The 16,259-nt window shown below is 44.5% G+C and overlaps 1 protein-coding gene across 3 annotated transcripts in view; it reads right to left on the reverse strand.

Moving 5' to 3' along the window:
- Positions 1 to 2,592: 2,592 nt before the first annotated feature.
- ebf1a (EBF transcription factor 1a) overlaps positions 2,593 to 16,259 on the reverse strand; it is a 52,165-nt gene continuing 38,498 nt past the window's right edge. The window contains exons 11-17 of one of the 3 annotated variants that reach the window (XM_035669543.1): positions 12,947 to 13,035; positions 9,491 to 9,556; positions 8,712 to 8,874; positions 7,331 to 7,510; positions 5,574 to 5,771; positions 5,240 to 5,308; positions 2,593 to 4,008 (exon numbers count right to left, since the gene is read on the reverse strand). In XM_035669543.1, coding sequence (XP_035525436.1) covers positions 5,241 to 5,308; positions 5,574 to 5,771; positions 7,331 to 7,510; positions 8,712 to 8,874; positions 9,491 to 9,556; positions 12,947 to 13,035 — 764 coding nt within the window. In that variant the 3' untranslated portion in view covers positions 2,593 to 4,008; position 5,240. Of the gene's footprint in view, positions 4,012 to 5,239; positions 5,309 to 5,573; positions 5,772 to 7,330; positions 7,511 to 8,711; positions 8,875 to 9,490; positions 9,557 to 12,946; positions 13,036 to 16,259 lie in introns of all 3 variants that reach the window. The other 2 variants (XM_035669544.1, XM_035669545.1) reach the window with 2 other exon arrangements.

The following is a 16,259-nucleotide window of genomic DNA, read 5'->3' on the forward strand; positions in this document are numbered from 1 at the left end:
TGTCCTCCTCCCACACTGACCAGTCTATCTGGGCCTGAAAAGCTGCTGGAAATAAAGAGCAAAATGGGCTCACCTTTTGTCTGTGTGTATTTATGATTTATGAGCGTTTTAATGTGTGTGTGTGTGTGTGTGTTACACTGCAAGCCGCTTTTGGGGAAGCGGAATCCCTGGAGCCGCGCGGTGCAACATGGCAGCGGTGCTCGGCTCGCTAATCAAAAACATTAGGCTCCAGGACTCATTTTCCCCAGCACTGAGTGTAACCTCCATAATTCAATATCCCACCTCTTACTGCTAAATCGTGCAGACTACAACCCACTTTACTGTTTGTCAGCAAACTATCAACTCGGTTATTAGATATATATAGGAGAAAAAGAAGCCCTGTGCACTCACAAACCCACGGGCAATTAAGGAGGCAAACACACTCAAGCATACACAGTGTTTACGAGTCCTTATTTCATCAGCAGCCTACTTCCAGGTCGTCTTGCTGTCCCCCCTTGGCGTTACGGAAGCCTCCAGTTACCGTGGAGACCCTGGAACACTTTGAGGTCAGCAGAATCCTGGGATCCGCTATTTTCACAAGCTAATCCAATCGCAGGCCCCTAAATTAGATATGCAAAAAATAAAAAAGAAATTAATTTTCTGCTGATGACCGGGTATGCAAATGATGACTCAATTATGGTGGGCTGGTGCGTTCGCAATTAATAACCTTGGAATCATCATTAACTAATATGTTTAGGAGGAAACTTGTCAGGCTAACCATGTTCACCATGCCATCAGTAATGCATTAATGAATTAGATTCATTAGAGAAAGGAGCCCAGCGGGGGGAGGGGATGCAGGCCTGTTTCTGACCTGTGGAATTAGTCTTAGCCAGTTCTCCTCTATTCTTAGTCAACCTCCTGTCAGCTACTTGGAGATGATATTTCCAGTCAAAAAAGAGAAGAAAGTAACAAAAAAAAGCATGAAAAATGACATTTATGTTTGACGATCATGTCACAGAAATCTGAAACGCTGCAAATTTAAATAACAAAATGACAACTGACAAAGTCACAGACAAGAGGTAACTTTAATTCAACATTGTGAGAGTCCAAAAGTTATCTTACAGCTCAATTTTCATCAAAAACAATAACAATCTATACAGTAGAATTTTTTTTCTTCCCTTATATCATAGAGCTGTTCAGTGTATTTGCAGTCAAAGACAAAACAGAGGAAAAAAATAGACACCAGCTATTTGGTTTGCATCTTTTTTTTTTGTTGTTTGTTACCTAAATACAAAACTTTGTCACCCATTACCAATATTCATAATCAGGATGGAACTTTGCTTACAAAGAAGCCATTGTATGACAACAGACCTCTGTAGTTCATTTGAAACAGATATGGTGCGGCCCCTCCCGCCCCGGCCCAACCAGCACAGGCACACAAGTGCCTGAAAAACACTCGTCTGTCAGCAGGCGCCTCTGTTAAAACGGTCCTTTCTACCCACTTAACAAAACCAGGCTCTAGAAAAGAAAAGCAGAGAGAAAAGCCCTATTCTCTGTCCAGCAACAGCTTGAAGACACACGGCAGACACAAAGAAAAGACTACAGAAATGGCTGAGGGGCCAAGGAGCTCCCTTTCATGCTTCCTCACTTGTTCTTGTTCTGTTTAGCTTGTAATGAAGCTGTATTGTCCAAAGGCTAATACAGGGAGAGAAGGACTGGGGGATCGACTGTCAGATACTGGAGTCAGACCTACGACTCCATGTGTGAGATTAAAATTGTGCTGTGACAGTGCTTGTCTTCACTGTGCGCCCCTTTGTACTACAATTAACACAGCTCTATGTTGTCATACTGTTGTGATCCTGTGGTTAATGAGAAATATTACCATCATGCGGTTGAAATTATTTAATTAATCGGAAAAAAAGAGCTACATATTCGCTACAAAAAAAAGACAAGTGTTTCTGTGAACACTAAAGTGCAATGAGCACAGCTGAGGCCTCTCAGCGCCGACTGTCCTTCAAAGCGTGCCATTGCTGTAGTATTATAGTACATCGGGGTGTGTGTGATTGTTGAATTATGGCTCTTTGTATTCTAGTCTGGCTTCACCACCAAACAGAGTGGGTTTGTGCTTTGTCCCCAAGTTCCCATGAATTCCTCTGTGGCAATAGACAATTGTGGTGAGGGTAGAAAACTGTACACGTGATTGAATGAAGAATGGGTTTGCATTGTTAAGGCATCTAGACTGCTGGTAAAGATTACAGTGACAGAAAAAAAGAAAGAGTATATAGATACAGTATGTAAGCAGGCATAAATAACATAGGAAAAGAAAGAACAGAGGGGAGAAAAGAGAAACTAAAAGAAAGAAAAACACAGAGCAATTTCTTAGTTCTCTTGGTTTCCACACACAAAAAAAAGAAAGTGTCACTCAAGAGAAGAACCCATGCATATTATCAGTTCAAGAACAGTATCAATCTGAAAGCCTCAAAGAGTTCAAACAAAAAGATATAGATTTACAGTATATATTAATGTGTGTATATATTCTTAAAAAATCTACTTCAACCAAATACTCTGAATAAGATGCTACTTTTTTGCCATACAATAAACATTTTCATAAGGAAAAAAACTGAATTTTTTTATTAACTTACAAATAATACAAAAATAGACAATGGCATGTTTTTGAATCAACAAATGAAAGCATGGTATACCAATGCAAAACAATCAACATACAAAACAAAAAAGATAAAAAAGTCACATTTAAATAGTGAGAGACAACAGTAAATAATGAAACAAAACACTGTGAAATATGTTCACTTACTGTATTAAACTTACACAACACAACTAAACGAAAGTGAGAGGCAATGTACAAATACAAGGGATAAATACATTATTTATAGGATATTTTACAGGAATCCCCTTTTTGTATCCAAATCCATGTTTCTCATGTTTAGCAGATGAGATATTGACAACACACAGTAAATCTATCTTCTGTACTGAGAAGCTGCCTTAAGACATTTAATGTTTACATTTCAAACTATAGCTATCGCAAAAAGAAAAGAAATGTCAAATGAAAAATTCAACATTTTTTTATATACAAAAATATATCACATATATCACGCATTTATTCTAATTAGATATTTGCTAGACTCCTTCAGTACAGTGCTGGCTGGACGCACACATCCTCTGGCTTTTCAAGTCTTCTCTAAAATCTCCGACAAAATGTCAATTTTGGCTAAATTACCACCTTTTCTTCACATGACAAGCAGAAAAGCATATTGCAAACAGCTCAATCCTCACAGTTTTATTAAAATTCAAACAAACAAACCAAACAGAAAAAAAAGAAAGGCATGTTTTCTGATGTTGAATTAGCAGAGGCCGATTTTGTTATACCACTTTTAGATTTATGGGACATTAGCAGCAAAATTGAAGGTTGATTTTGTTCTTTTCTGTATTTCTTTGTTTTTTTGTGTCGATGACCTTAGTTCCATTTGGCCAGTGTGTTGTTATGTGGTTTTAGCAAAGCAGGCTGAGCTAAGGAAAGCATCTTCTATTGTGACAGAGGTTACGTAAACTTCATGGCCAAACCAACACTTCACTGTTGTTTGTACGAGTTATGGATTGCAAGACGGCGTGGGGCCTCCAGTAATCAAACCCAAACCTTACAGGCATAAACACAAAGATAAATAAATGCTCTTTTTATGAGGTCAGTGTCACACTGTGGGTAAACTATCAGTCTCTATACACTCCATCCAACGCGGTGTCAGAGAAGCTACACTAATTCAACCAAGAGGGAAATAACATCACAAAGGTTCGTATTGTCCCTTTTTTCTCCTCCCCTATCCCTTCAGATGAAATCCCAATGGAAAGGCCTGAGTTTAACAGAGTCCTGCGTCTTATCTTGACTTCCTTCAGTTCAGCTCCAGAGCATAACAGAGACTCGCCAGACTCTGCTACTGTGTCTTTTCCTCTCAACATTCCCAAATCTCCAGCTATCCCAGATCCTCTACATGGGTGGAACGATCATCCCGGGAATCGCTGCTTTGTGGGAAAAGAGGGGGAGGAAGATAGTGGAGGGGGGGGGGGTAAAGAAAGAAAGAGGGAGAGAGAAAGAGAGAGAGAGAGAGAGAGAGAGGTCAATCATGTGATTGCTGGGTTTCATCTGTCATCACAACAGTCACATAACAGAAATGTGCTCCAGCATCTGGCGAACAAAGACGACTCTCCCTCATTATCTCTTCATTCCGAGGCCCCGAAATCAAAACATTTTTCTGCGCTGCGCCGCTAACTTGGCGCACGCCGACAACATCATTCAACTTTTCGCAGGCTTTCTGAATAGCTTCATGCAAGAGCTGCCACTGTTAATTGTTAGCAGTTACATTGTGTAAGCCCATTGTGCATCATGGAGCATAATTCAAACATGAGAGAAAGACGCAGTGACGTGGGATGACAGAGGTGATGAAATTACGCTCAGCACTTGAACATGGAAATGGAATCCATGAGCCTTTCATAGGGAGCTTTATTCACATTTTTACCTTCTTATATCACGTTCTGCCTTCCTCCAGCTCCTTCACCTCCTCATTTCCACCTCCCCCTCACCCCTTTCCCTTACCCCCCCTTTTTTTACACAGAAGCCATCACAGAGAGGAATTTTTCATATAACATATTGGCTCCCCATTGATTCCCCTCTCTCTTCAATCCACTAATTCCCTGGTTATTTCCTAAGTGTCTCTGGCTGTGTGTGTGTGTGGGTGTGCATGTGTGTCAGTGTGATCAGCGCACAGTGGCCAATGGCCTTTGGGTCACCATGGTCAGCGCTCATCAACGCTGACAGAGGAAGTGAGGAAGTGCTTAGCTTGGGGCTCTGATAAAGATTCCCATCCATCATTTCTCTCTCAGGATCTCAACACCATACAACATCCTGCCTAGACGAACAGACCCTGCGCTGCATTTGATGGAAATGGGAGAACAGAATGACCCGTGGTGGCATAAAACACCCCACTGCCACAACCACCTCCCTACAGAGACACCCACTGGAGCACAGGCAGGAAGAAGGAAGTGAAAACAGGAAATGGAACACATATGGTGTGGCACACTGCCCCTCTAACGAGTCAAGTTAAGAGTGACAAATAAAAACAGAAAAGAGTAGGAAGGATAGGGCAGGATGAGTTGGTTGTGCAAATGAGCGGTGTGGGATAGTGTGGCTTGGAAAGAAAGAAAGAAAAAGGAAAGAAAGAAAGAAAGAAAATGAAAGCGAGGGATAACATACTTCAGGAGAAGGCCAGGCCCTGCAGAGCGTTGGCTGATGAGTACTTGCTAGAGTCCACAAAAGACTGATCTATAGCGAGGAAGGAGAGTGGAGGGGTTCAAGGAGGGTAAAGAAAGGAAAAACAGGGAGTGAGGAGGAGGAAGAAAAGGAAAATTGGAGGAAGAATTGGGAGTAAAAGTGAGAAATTGTTATCATAAGGAGGTGATGAAGAGCAGGATTAAAGCTTTATGAAGCGGTATAGACAGTTATTTTGAAAGTACTTATTGTATAAACACACATATAAACAGTGGCTCTGAATCATATGTAGATAAATGCTTCCTGTTTAGAAACGTACCTTGCAGGCTGTTAACATTAGCGCTGGTACATGTGGGCGGAGGGGAGTTCTGGGGTCGCACGACTGGGGCAAAAGCGCTCTTCTGTTTGACGGCAGCGGACACCATGTTGGCTGGAGAAAAGGAGAAGATGCCAGAAGAGCTGCTGCAGTTGGAGGGCAGGCTGGTCGACGAGGCCATGGTGGGGCTTGATGGGACGACTGAGAGAAGAGAGACGGGTAGGAAAGGGAGGTTAAGGGGGGTCATAGGGAGCACGTCAGGGAAGAATGATGGGGAGGACAAATGAAGACGGAAAGGGGACAACACAAGGTTAGAGAGAGGGCCGAGGGCAGAGGACGGGCAGACGGGACGAACAGAAAGGGACTGGTCAATGGATGATGGTAGGAGGAATAATATTTTGGACTCAGATCAGCTGGCTCAGACTTTTTTATTTGCAACCTTTTATTGTTAAGCAATGACCTGGCAATTAGATATTCCATAGCTAAGACAAAAATGTGTTTAGTTTGAAAACTTGCACCGAAAACAGCCCAAAGCATTTTTTCCCCCCTCTGATCAGTCTGTTTTGATGATTCATCCTGTTGCTCAAGGGGTGCAAAGGCTTGATAAACAACTCCTCGCTAACTTGAGTGCTGTAACCGTAATTTTTTACTTACAAACAACTTGCTACCAGGTCACCTTTTTTACAGATAATCATGCAACAGATTTCAATGAACAGCATTGATACAGTTATACAAGTGTGTCAAAAATCAGTTTTGTCTTAAGACCATTGACTCCTGTGTCTGTAAACTGTCTGTAAACCGTGTCTTTCTTGTGGAGAAGTTTATACTCCCAGAGGTTTAATAAAACTTAATGCTGACTTAACTAATGAGCTGTGATATCTTCCCTTATTTTGAATTACCCGGCTATCCATTCCCAGTAGGTTAAGATCAGCATTGTGAAGACGGTTTGACCTAAAAGTTGAACTCTACTAAATCACAATCGTGAGACAAAAATGACAAGAAGGTTATTTTCACAACCCAAATCCTGTCTCCCTCTGACATCATCCCATCCATCCACTTTTCTTGGGTTTGTCTTTTGTCTGCTAATATACTAAGAGCATTTTCCCCCTCAGTGATTTTACAATCAACCAAGTCGTATTTCACCTGCCCTCTGATATCTGCTTCTGCCTTTATTGTTGTTATTATCCAACACTTAGCTTTTATGGCTCTTCCTGACAAATCCTCGCAATAAAGTCATAATCCATTTATGAAGGGGCCTAACTAATCAATTAATGAAAATTGGACCTACAAAGGCAGGCCGAGGGGCCATTGATTGAAAGTGTCTGTGTGGGGCCGATGAGCCTGTTAAAATACTTGTTAACACCCAGGAATCAAAGCGCTGAAATGGAATTGCTTCTCTAGCAATTAGTTTATTGATTTAATCAAGGGTCTTTAATGTAGAGGGTGAATGTGTGTGTGTGTGTGTGTGTGTGTGAGCAGAGGTGGTGGGGTGTGTGTGTGTGTGTCGAGGGGGGGGTGCTAGGGGATCTGCTCCCATGGCCAATAAAGTGGGGATTTGCGTTTTACTCTGTTCTTAAAGAAACAGATGAGCCAGCTGAACTGCATGACTTTGTCACACATTTCCACCTCCAGTTCTCAGTTCCAGTCAAACACTTAATCTTTAATGTTCAAAAGGCTCTGAATCAATATTTTCTCTTTGTGTGCCTCGATTTTGTCATCCCCTCTCGGTTTCAGATCTAGGGTGTGTTGCATTTACTCACTAGCATAGGGCGAGTTGCCTGCAGATCCATTGAGGAAGTTGGGAGAGGTGCCCAAGGTTGCCATGCCAGAGTTAGCGTAGCCATTCATGCTAGTGGAGACAGAGCTGTAGCTACTCTGCTGGGGAGTGGAGCTGGGGACATAACCATGAGGGGACACACTGCTTGTATTCCTATTGAAACCTATGGACAGGGAAAGAGAGGGAGACGGAGAGAGAATATGTGTTAGGGGTGTAGCAGATGGCAGACAAAACCAAACGAGAAAGCCTACATGCAATGCTGCCAAATACTCTTTTCCCTACATGGCTAATGGACATAGCAATAAAAGCCAAAAGAAATTTTCAAAAAATCTTAGACAGCATATGGCAGAGGGAGAAAGCAATGAACAGAGTGGAGGAAGAATGATATGAGAGAGAACTAGCTGCAATCCAACCACTGAAACAAGAGGCCTTTAACCTTACTGGCTCCACTCCAAAATTAGATATATTGATAAGGCAATTAACACTAAAAGGACTCTGCAGCTCTCCTGTAATTTATAAAGAATGAAGCCGGTATTTCTGACAGGACCTTTTTCTCCTTTATGCTTTACAGGGGTAGCGAACAGAAAGAGGACAAGATAGAAACAAGACTATAAATATACATCTCAGGTCCAACGCTCTGACACTGGAGGAAAAAAAACCCAGCTTGAATTGAACATCAGGAATTACTGCTCTCTTGTTAAACAAGGGCTACACTTAATAGCACCCTTCTTCATAATTATTTACCACTAATTTCCCATGCTTATCTGTTATGAGTTGGAAACTGTACTCCAGAAGTCACACAGCTGATATCTGGTGTTTTCCGCACATCTGAACATGTTTCCAGATGAAGATGAAGGACAGGGAAAGATGCAAGGAAGCTCATCTGAAGTATTGAGACATATCCAGAGACTGGTCCATTCACTCTCCTCTCCTTCCCCTGATACATGTGATGAATCACCACTGACTGCACCCACATCTCTCTCTGTCAGACAGGGGCCGACCCCAGTCTAATATACACACCCCTAGGACCCACTCATATTTCTCCATCGTACTCCATCCATGGCTCTCTTTTTCTCCATTCTTCACTCTCTCACCTTCTTTCATTCCTCGCCTCAAGTTTTCCCTGTTTCTCACTGCCGCTTCCCCTCCTCCTCCTGTCCTCCTTTTTCAGAATCCTCCTTATTTGTAACATGCTCTTAAATCACCCTCTCTGAATTTCCCACGTGAAAAATAAAATGTCCCCTATTGCACTACTCATCTTTACTATCCATGCTTTTTTTTCCAAAAAGAAAAAAACAGAGAACAAATTCCACCACATTTCCCATGATTATAGACTCTAATTGTTTCCTGTTGAGTTTGCTCACCCTGATTGGCTGTTTGCGCCACCTCTGACCCAGTGAAGGAGTTTACGGACATCATGCCAGCATGGACGGAGCCACTGCCAAGACTGGCTAGCTGGTTGTGCCCTCGTGGCACTGTTGTGTAGAGGGCCTCTGCGATATCTGCTGCTCGTTTCAGAATCATCTCCTGACAATGAGGAAGGAAAAAAAGAGCTGTGGTCAGCAACAGAGGCACAAGAGAAGAGAGAAGGGAAGAAGAGTAAATATGCCCTTGATGCAGGCTTTATGGTCTATGCTAGATCGTCACTTGCGATATTGAGCATGTAAACCTAGTAGGCTGAGTGGTTTTTATCAGTGGTCACTGGGAGTGGTGGGATTGGTTCCAGTAAATGGAGGAAAGCCTCATTAACAGACTCATCAAATCTTTAGCCTGCCTCTTCCTCTCTTCCTCCCTGCTTCATGTTTCAATTCTCTTATCCTCCTTCAGAGTCCAGTCTCAATCCCACTTCTCCTCCTCCTCCTCCTCCTCGTCCGCTTCTGTACTCTTCCAATTCTCCTCTCCTCCCTCTACATTTAGTTTCCATTGTACTTCTCCTCCTTTTGTCCTCAACATATGAGCTGATAAAAGCACTTATTCCCACACGTGTGTTTGTGGATCCCGGATCTTGCCTGAACGCAGCAGGGTGCTGCTGGGCCAGCGGAGACGCCGCCTTTGATGTTGCCAGTGGTCCGAACCACAAACATAATTTAATCTAAGAAAAGATATTGATGTTTGTGTACATGCTTATTGTGTGAGTGTTTACCTGGTTATTGTGAGGCATCCCGTACAAAGCCTCTACTAGGTCTGCGGCTCTCTTTAAAATCACCTCCTACAATCAAGCGCAAAAAGAGGAAAGGGATTGATCATGAGTGTGACGGCTCAAAGAGTTCAGTCACTTTTATTACATTTCACGTCTTACATTATGCTGTGAATGCAGAACAGAGAGTGCAAGAGAGGAAGGAGGCAGACAGAGGAAGGGAGAGGAAGAGAAATGGGCCTGTCCCAGCACTTTGTTACTAGCTGGGCAGTTTGGGAGAGCAGAGGTAAGATACTGTTATCTGTGAATAAAACATGAGCCTATATCTCTTTATCAGTCAACCATCTTCTACGTCTTCTCCTCCCTACTGTCACCGCCGGATCATGAATCTACCGCACATGATCAAACATCAATCTCATTTAACACAACATATCATCAGGTTGACGGCTATACAACTCCCAGAGTCAGCTGGGACACACCCGTCTCCTGCCCCGTATTAACCCTGGTAATGATCCAAGTGAATAGCCCTGCATCCACTTTGTGTGATAAATGTAGAACATCATCGCTCAGGTGAAAACTGCCGAGTGGAATTTCCCACATCAAACGTTTATCCTTTCATAGTGTTGCCGTTTCGCCACGCTCATTTTCTACTGCTTACCCTCCTTTCTCTCCTCTCTGTCTCTATTCTTTTCCCTCCCTGAGTGTATGAGTGTGTGACTCCAGGCAGTCGTTATATGTGTGTGTCTGATGTAGACACCTACAGCCCTACGAAACCCTTTTTAAAAGTTAATGTGCCGGGGCCAGGATATATGCTGGAGGCGCGACAACCAGAAAATTGCAGCCCCCTCCCCTCCAACCTTCCCCTCGTTTCTTTCTCTCCCTCCTTCTCCTCCACTCGTGCATACACACGCTGTGCGCTATACCCTCCTGAGTGTATCCCTCGCTGTGAACAAGCCCTGGAGCATGTGTGCTCTCTGTTCCGTGACACACTGCCTTTCAATCAGACCTCATATCACACACACACACACACACACACACACACACACACAAAAACACACATACAAGGAGCACCCGCAACAACAGCCCACGGCAGCATGTGGAGGCGTGGGCGGGCAACCCCCAGGGGACAATGGACGAGAGGGCCAGCAAAGCAATAAAGATTGTAGGAGCGCTGTCCGAGTGGTAAATTCACCAATAATGGGACGCGCTGCCCTCCTGTGTTGAACCCTCCATCTACTAGCACGTATCTGCGGGAGGCAAGGGAGGCGTGGGGGTGGGCGGGGGGGTGGAAAGAGGGGAGACCAGAGAGGAGGCCTGTTCGAGGTGATTGAGAGACGTAGAGGCCCTAGGAAGGTAAGTGGTTCTTTAGTATGTATGCACCGCTCCTCGCTTCCTTCTCTCTGCTTTTCCTCGACTCCCAATGCCTCCCAGGGATTGCTAGATAGGTAGATGGATGGATGACGGGAGGGAGGGGAGGACGAGGAGGAAGAGAGGGAGGAGGAGGGGAAATGAGGGAAGTGTGAGGCATTAGGACACAAACAGATCAGCAGCTGGAGTGTAACGGTGTGCAGGGAGGACACGTGAAATCATAGTCACTTCATCGAAAATGATTTTTTTTGCCTCCCCCTGCACCAGCAATGAGTCTCATAGCCTTTCAGGTCCTTCTCTTTCAGACCTATACTCCTGTCTGTCTGTGCATCTCCATCTTTAATCTCCACTCTCTCTTTACCTGTGTCTCCAAACTACTTTCTTCTGTCTCTCTGCTCCTCCTTCTCTCCCATTCTCTCTATTAATCACTCTCTCGTGGTCCTGTGCCCTGTCTGTACCTATCAGTCTCTCGTTAGCAAAGGGATCTGTCCAGTAGCTAAACGCGATTAGGCAGCGCTCCAGAGTCGTTCTGATAAACAGATAAATGTGGTTAGCGCCGTGCTGCCTCCCTAGCTCTGCTGCTGTAAGGGGAGACCATTTCCTGGGCGCAGGGTCTCTTCCCGTAAAGTCAGGCCCACAGAGACGTCAACAGGAAGGGGAACCTGATCCAGAGCAGAGCCTGGCCCCGTCTGGCAGGGCGGTCACTCATTAGCTGGCCCCAGACCCCCAGCTACACCACAGCCTATGCTAAACACCCTGCAGTCTGGCTGTGCCTGAGCTGCCCAGCACTCCCTCCTCACTCTGACTGTATGACTATTAGCCACAGCGCAGTATGGGGGCTGTTTTCAGCTGGACACTGGATCATTACCACAACATACAGAGATAGAACAGGCATTGGCAGATATCCTGCTTGTTCCCTGCTCGATGTGTGTGTGTGCGGGTTCATTAAGAATCCCCTCGAAAAAGGAATGGAATACATTATATTCCCAATCAATTTAATCTCGATTAGAAATTGACTGAAGAACGACCACAAAGAGGCTTTGCCAAGGTAGCCATGAATGGACATTTGTAGCACAATCAGTTGCCAGTGTATGCCCCTCTTCTGCCCCTCTCTCTCATGATTGAGGCCAACAGTTGAGAGAAGTGTGGTCAACAAACTGTTATTACCTCAATAAAGGCACAAATCAATAGAGCTGAAATGAACAACTGGGCCTGCCAGCTACCGCTGTTCATTTAGAAGAGAAAGAGACATCACGGAGTGAGGGAGGAAGAGGAGGAGAGGAAAAGAGATGGATGGATACAAAGATATTTAGAGAGATACAGGGGGTTGATAGGCTAAAGACCAGAACTCACCAGGACAAGTCTTGTATCCACTAGACATGACACACAGCGAGGACAAGTGATTTCTCTATCTTCCTTCTGCATCTACCTGGGCCCTCCATCTCTGCCTCATGGTGACTTCCCACCACTGTGTGTGTATGTGTGAGTACGTTACAGGCACAGAGAAGTGTGTATGTGCATTTCTGTGTGTGTGTGTCGGCTTGTGTATGTGTGTGTGTGTGCTGGAAGTAATAAAGTCCACCCGGGGTTGACTTCGATCCACTGACCCAGCAGGAGGTAAGACTGGACAGCTATGATGGATCACCTAACCTGCTTCTGCCTCTCTCTTCCTCTCTCCCCTCAACCTCCTTTCCTCCCTCTCTCTCTCTTTTCCTCCCTCCATCTTTCCCTTTCCTCTCCCACTTTGCCAGTCTAAATGACCTTATACTCAGTGGAAGGATGAATAGAGTTGCTTGTGCGTTGGCTATGCAAATAAAGTGTTTGTTTGAGCAGAAAATGACCATGAACATATGATAAAATGTTTATGTGCACACTTCATAGTGTCATGTATAGCCTACTGTCTACAGCACACAGTCATTTCTCTGTATGTGAGGTCACACTGCCCTTGTGCCATGTTTATCCATATATGCTATGAAACTCTAGAAGTTGTCAATACCTCTCTGTACCAGTGTTACCAAGACAAATCCCTATAAAATAATTGCTTGTGGCAACCAGCATGAGCACAGACACATGAGAGGAGTGGAGGCACTGTACCTTGGGTAATCTCTCTTGGTCTCCGGGATGTCTGGGGATGACCTTCTGTAACCTCTGGAAACCGTAGTCTATGGTTGGCTCGTTCAGCGCTAAGCACAAACGAAAAGAGAGAGACAGAGAAAAAAAAACAGATTAATGCTTGATTCTTAATAATGAAAACACCTACTGTTCAACGGCAACTGAGAGATACAGAAGGAGAAAACGAATGATTCTCTCCTACAGTAGAAATGACTGAATTAAACACGTTTTTTTACATGAATATTTCAACATTAAACTAAACACACTGAAAATGTGGGTGTTCTCTATTAAGTCTTGTGTGTGTCTTTGTTTGCCTGTGATGTAATGAATCTCTCTCTGTCGCCTACTTTGGTGGTTAATAAAAAGACTGTCAGGATTATACCAGGCCGAGGGAGATGTGAATAGTTGTTGTTGGGCGAATATATACATTACATATAATAGATGTTGAGTGGTCTTCTCTCGCGGTGTGGGCGTATATACAATGCGAGCATAAAATTATGTATGAGAGAGTCCAAGTTAGCCAGGATGGACCTGGGTCGCGTCTACTCCAAAAGGCTCTGATCGCTCGGGACGAAGCTTAAACACACATACACACACAGACACACACACACACACCAGATAGTCGTGAACACTCAACATGTACAGCAGGCAAACACACACACGACACACACACCACACACACACACAACACACACACACACACACAGAGTCAGATCATCCAGGCAGCAGGGAGAAAGCACTCTCTCGGCATGCTGTGGTCGTGCTACGGTAATTGAATATGAGAAGATTTACCATGAATATTTAAACATTAGAATAAATACAATGAAGATCTGAGGCTTATAGTACAAACACTTCAGAGGAGGGTTGTTGGATAAGTGCTCTCTCCACATAATTCATTCCTAATGTACTCTCTCTCTTCTGTCTTTTACCCTCCTCCCCTTGTGTCTCTTTGTGGGTTGCCTGGGGAGTCAATGCACAGTCTTGACTACTTTTCTGGGCTACATCCTATAAAACGCGTCTGTACAGAGTTTGTGGCTGTGTATGTGGCTTGAACATGTCTGTATTTGTACTTGTATGTGTGTAAAAAGTGAAAGAGAAGGATCCATTATGCGTGAGGATTGCCTGTATGTGTCTGGGCCGTCCGTCTGTTTCCCCTGTGGGTCGCAGCTTGGACGTTTCCTGAGGGCTGATGCCCTGCTCGCCTCACATCTGAGCAGCCAGGCTGACTAGGCGGCCCCCAGAAAAAGGCCCCTAGAGGCTATGAGTACAAGCTGTCCTGCTGGACCTCTAGTGACTTCACCATGGCTCCTCCTGAGCCGCTCTCTCAGACACACAAACCAAAAGAGAGCAAAGGAGAAAGAATCTGTGATGCTCTGTTTTGGCAACACAAACGTATTTGGACAGCTCTCCCAGTGGACCGTTCCAGTAATCCATAAGAGTGAAAGAAAGGAAAGGTGAATAGCTAGAAGCAAAGACAGTGCAGAGAGAAAAAAAGTAGGAGTAGAGATGCCAGAGGCAGGCTCAACTTCTGAAGAATGACACACATTACAGGCCAGCTGGTCCACTGATAAAATAAGCCAAAACAATGAGATGATCACATGCAACAAATAAAGTACGAATTATTTCCGAGGACAAATATTTGACATTACTTCCCTTTTCTCTGATCTCTCTAAAGCCTAAAGGAGGATTTGCCCTGGATTAGGCCTGCAGTCTGAGGAGGGGATTGTTCTGACAACATCCTCTCTTTCGTCTCAAAGGCTTTTGTTTTTATGATGAATTTTTTATCAGTTCTCCACAATGTGCCAAATGAGCCTCGAGTGAACAATAGCATAAAAACCCCAAGACATACAAAGATACCCCCTATTACAAATAAAGAGACAATTTTGGTAATTGAGAGAGGAAGTGATATTGTCTCTGCTCGTTTTCAAGGACCATAAACCAGAAGAGGAGTATGTGGGGGACAATGCGCACAACTAACTACCTGGCTGTGTCTCTTTGGGGATTATCTTGGTGTTTTATGCTCTTATATCTATGCTCAGTATCTCACATTTCACAATAGGAATTAGTACTGGTAGAAGAAAAAAAAACTCTCCTGCCTCGAAAGAGGAGTGGTGTGCCGGTACACTCCAGGATTCAAAGCACACTCTCCTATACAGGTATATTTATAATCCTTAGCTGTCGCTCTCCAGAAGAGCAAATCAAAGCCAGTAAAACATAACTGCCATAAATAAATGAATAGATGAGCAACAGCCCTGGACTGGAGGGATTCACCTAGCAATCACCCACATCAGATCAGATCAATGCTCATGGAAATTTCATGAAGCCTAGAATCCACACGGCTTCATATTTCACTATAATAACCCACAGAGCCGCAGGGGGAGTGTGTATGAAGGGGTGAGGGGGTAGGAGAAGGAGGAGAGGAGGCAAGGGGTGGAGGGGTGCTGGAGGTATGAGCTTTAGGGGCGGAATAAAAGAGGGGGTGGATATTTGGGGCGCAAAGAGTAGGCGAGGGGATGAGGGATAATTGAGAGGTCAGTGCGGTGGAGTCGTCCTGGAAACACAAGAGAGGAGGAGGGGGAACTACAGTAAGTGTCCAGTAGCCCTGTCTCCTTCTCCTCCTGTATCACAACACTGTATGTGTCTGTGGGGTGGTGGTGGTGGTGAGTGGGTGGGTAGTGTACTTGCAGGGTTAGGTAATTGGCTCTGAGGCTTGATGTTAACACCTTAACAGGCCCTCAGACAGTGGGTAAGGAGCTGATTATATCACAACCCTCTGTTTCTGTCTCTTTCTCACTCTCTACTCCTTCGTCCCCCCTCTCCCTGCCTGCATCCCTCTCTCCCTCCCCGCTCTTTCCCTCCCCTCTGCAGTCTCCAGTGCTCAGGTGTGATCTCATAAGCGCTGCCTGGCGATCGATGCCGCCAGTGGCAGGGGGTTCAATAGCCCTGAATTACGGCTTCATTTCTCCCCCCCACACAGATGAGAGCTGCCCCCCTCCCCTCATCCCCACCACACACACACACACATATACAACACCCCCACTGACTACTCACAATCCAGATCAATACCTTACAATCTAATTTTTATCCATTTTTCCATAAACTCAGAGATTGCGTTTATTTGCAGAATCCGACAAGCTAAATAAAGCATCGCTTGAACATGTCAGGGAGACTAATGCATGGCTGGAAATTCATACACAGAAAACAGATGAGTAGAGCTTTTTGCTGCTAAAGGAAGGGAGAGGCTGAGAGAGGAGAAGAGGGTAGGAAAGGATGGAGGGGAGGGAGGGGGGGGGGG

The sequence above is a fragment of the Morone saxatilis genome, unplaced genomic scaffold (genome assembly GCF_004916995.1).
Source record: "Morone saxatilis isolate NCDOM2014 unplaced genomic scaffold, NCSU_SB_2.0 Contig22, whole genome shotgun sequence".
Taxonomy (NCBI): Eukaryota; Metazoa; Chordata; class Actinopteri; family Moronidae; genus Morone; species Morone saxatilis.